General features: G+C 43.5%; 1 protein-coding gene across 1 annotated transcript in view; it reads right to left on the bottom strand.

Moving 5' to 3' along the window:
- Window positions 1-2,214, bottom strand: part of LOC108261249 (tripartite motif-containing protein 16) — a 5,083-nt gene extending 2,869 nt beyond the window's left edge. Inside the window, exons 1-3 of the mRNA XM_053686273.1 lie at window positions 1,326-2,214; window positions 415-510; window positions 1-265 (exon numbers count right to left, since the gene is read on the bottom strand). The exon at window positions 1-265 is cut by the window's left edge and continues 1 nt beyond it. Of these exons, the coding sequence (XP_053542248.1) occupies window positions 1-265; window positions 415-510; window positions 1,326-2,186 (1,222 nt within the window). The 5' untranslated portion in view covers window positions 2,187-2,214. The remainder of the gene's footprint in view (window positions 266-414; window positions 511-1,325) is intronic.
- Window positions 2,215-3,685: the final 1,471 nt, after the last annotated feature.

Genomic DNA, 3,685 nt, shown 5'->3' with positions numbered 1-3,685 from the left:
TGGAAATGTGGATGTAGTGTACCTTTATTTCCTGGAGGAAGTGGAGGTGATCGTGTGTGTGTGAAAGCTGCTCCAGCTCAGTGACTCTCCTCTGAAGATCAGCGATCTCCTGCTCCAGTTGCTCCAGGAGTCGTTCAGCTCGACTCAGTTCAGCCTTCTCCTGAGCTCTGATCCGCTCCGTCACCTCCGAGCGCCTTTTCTCCATGGAGCCGATCATCTCAGTAAAGATCCTCTCACTGTCCTCCACTGCTGTTTGTGCACTGAGCTGTTAGGAGAGACACACACACACACACACACACACACACACACACACACACAAGCTCATCTATCATTCCGTCTCTTATTGGGCCTGCAAACGACTCGTCCATGTTGTGTGTGTTTCTAGGAGCAGCTCTGTCTCTGCTCACTGCTCACCTTTATAGTGTTCACAGCCTGTTTCAGCTCCTGCACCTTCTTCTGCTTCTCCTGGATTCTCTGCTGGGATTTCATCTGCTCCTCCTTCAACTCTCTCTGAGGACAAATACAATACATTACACTGTGTATGCATGATGAGATTATGAGCTCAGTGGGTGAATATGAACTGCAGATGAAGGGTTAAAGTTCACTCGGGTTCTACGGAGCACATTATTAAGGTGTGAAAGACTGGATGTCGAGTGTTTTAAAGTTCATAGAAGTCCATAATGTGGTGTGAGAATGTCCATCCATCCATCTTCTACCGCTTATCCTTTTCAGGGTCATGAGGGAACCTGGAGCCTATCCCATGGAGCATGGGGCACAAGGCGGGGTACACCCTGGACAAGGTGCCAATCCATCGCAGAGCACAATCACATACACACTCACACATTCATACACTACAGACACTTTGGACAGGCCAATCAGCCTACCATGCATGTCTTTGGACTGGGGGAGGAAACTGGAGTACCCGGAGGAAACCCCAACAGCACGGGGAGAACATGCAAACTCCGCACACACACACAGGGCCACGGTGGGAATCGAACCCCCCACCCTGGTGTGAGGCGAACATGCTAACCACTAAGTCACCGTGCACCCCACTTCAATATGATCATTATAATTTAAAAAAGACATCCTGAAACTGAGTAAAGCAGGAGAGTATCCAATCTTATCCACAAAGATCAGATTTTTACTCCAACAGATCAGGAGTCAGAACTGATCAAACTCATCAGACGTTTATAGACGGAGACCGAATGATTAAACCAGTGGAATGAGGTGTGTCTCCTGCTTGGAGTGAAAACCTTCAGCTACTTTAGATTAGACATGTAAATTGTATGAAATGACTCTGAATAGATTAGACTTGCTTTTCTCACCTGTTTTTCAGTTCTGTACGCTTTAACTGAGACGGTGTCGTGGCTTTTGTGTTCATCCATCATACACAGAAAACAGATGAAGCTTTGGTCAGTACGACAGTAGATCTTCAACACTTCCTCATGCTCAGAGCAGATCTTCTCTTGTAGATTTCCAGAAGCTTCGACCAACTTGTGCTTTTTCAAACCAGAAACTTCATAGTGAGGTTTCAGATGAGTTTCACAAAAGGAGGCCAGACACATCAGACAGGACTTGACAGCTTTGTGTTTTCTCCCGGTGCAGAAATCACACTCCACATCTCCAGGTCCAGCGTAACAGTGAGCAGGAGAAGCAGCTTGGACTTCAGTCTTCTTCAGTTTCTCCACCACTTCAGCCAGCATGTTGTTTCTGCGTAGAACAGGCCTCGGAGTGAAAGTGTCTCTGCACTGAGGACAGCGATACACTCCATTTTCATCTTCCTGATCCCAGCAGTCATTAATACACACCTTACAGTAACTGTGACCACAGGGGATCGCCACCGGATCCTTCAGTAGATCCAGACACACTGGACAGCTGAACTGATCCACTGAAAGCTGATCTACTGAAATACTGGCCTCGGCCATTTTCCTGAACTCACACACACACACACGGAGAGAGAGAGAGAGAGAGAGAGAGAGAGAGAGAGAGAGAGAGAGAGAGAGAGAGAGAGAGACAGTGCACTGAACTCTGAGTTTCGTTTCCTTTGAAATGAACTTCCTGGTTCTCAGTGTGTATGGGGAGGTGGTTTTGGAGGAGGAGCATAAAGACAGGTATGGAAGTATAATAGTGCCAAATGTCCTCAAGGCAAAATGGCATGTTGAATTACATAAACTGAATAAAAACATATCGCAATAACAATACTTGAATTTTTCTGTCCAGCAATTTGACACAAATAAAAAAACAAAACAAAAAGAAACAGCAATATCAGTGCTTGAATTAGTTTCCTCTGCAATTCACTGGGTGTGTATATTTTGATTGAAAACAAAATTAAAAATTCAATGCACACATGTTCACCTTCCTAAAATACAGTTCCAAAATATTCAGTTGTTAAAATACCATCTTCATTATTCATCAGGGAATATTTCAACACATTTATTTTTTCAACCTCACAAAGTCAGACTGCAAAAATTCAGATCTTAAAATTCAAGTCTTCACATCCGGGTCTCACAGGAAGAGCGATGGATTGCCGATACTACTGTAACATGTTCCTCTGGGGCGGCCCCTAGTGGTGGGATTGTGCAGACAAGCCACAAAAGAAGATGAAGCTAGCGGACTGGTGCTGGCCCAAATTTTGCCTATTACCTGAAGACACTTAACATAGAAACAGATACTCACATATTCAATTGGAGCAAGAAAAATAAGACACCAGCCGTGAGTGAGAAGAAGCAAGGGTCCAGGTTTATTCATTCCGTTCCAACACACGAGATCCCCACAGTTTGAGATGTCCCAAAATGCGATCTAAAAAACCAGAGCTGAAGCTCTTCTATTTATACAGTTTTCTTAGGGTCAGGATGACCCAGACACCTATGTGTTTTAGAAAGGGCTTATCAAAATTACCAGTATGTTTTGAAAAGAGCCTTTTCCGAACACCATTAGGTTTGAAAGAGGTACGAGACACAACATTTCGGAGAGACCTTGGTCTCACAGTTATCTCGCGGGTGCAACGTGACTCAACTACCCTTATACATGGCCCCTTTTGGTTCTCTCTTAAAAATTAAGGCCTTCGTCTGTATTACTCCTGACTTTTTCTCGTGAGACAAGACTCTTCCCCACCTCCAAGTATATTATGAGTAAGTTTCTTTCACATTTTTCTGTATTTCTGGTTTATAATTTCCTTTCATATCTGCTCTACATTTCTGTTATATATATATGGTTATACTGCTTGCAAGTGGTTTACTGTACTCCCTACTTCATAATATCATTATATTATCCTTATAATATCTTAATACTCCTTTTATTATTCTTACAATGTTCTGTTTTCCTTCTGTATGTGTGTGCGTGGTGGCATAGGCCTGTGTGTGTGTGTGTGTGTGTGTGTGTGTGTGTGTCTTAGTTGACCGTCCACCTACGCGCTGAGGCCTGCCGCACTAATCAAATACATGTATGGTTTGCGCCTTGCTTATCTGTGTGTTGTGTCTTAGGTAAACATCCGTCCATACAGTCCACCAGCCCGGTGAAATCTTAGTAAGATTACATATTACTCATACTAGGTCTCCCTCGTGTTTATTTCATGTATATTTTATATACAACATTTCCCCCTCTGAGGCTATAAAGCCTCACAAACTACACAAATTTATTGTTTTGAACCCTGACTCCTTTGATTACATGTTGATTAACTGTGTAC

The sequence above is a fragment of the Ictalurus punctatus genome, chromosome 2 (assembly GCF_001660625.3).
Source record: "Ictalurus punctatus breed USDA103 chromosome 2, Coco_2.0, whole genome shotgun sequence".
In the NCBI taxonomy this organism is placed as follows: domain Eukaryota; kingdom Metazoa; phylum Chordata; class Actinopteri; order Siluriformes; family Ictaluridae; genus Ictalurus; species Ictalurus punctatus.
This window is presented reverse-complemented; position numbering and strand designations above follow the sequence as displayed.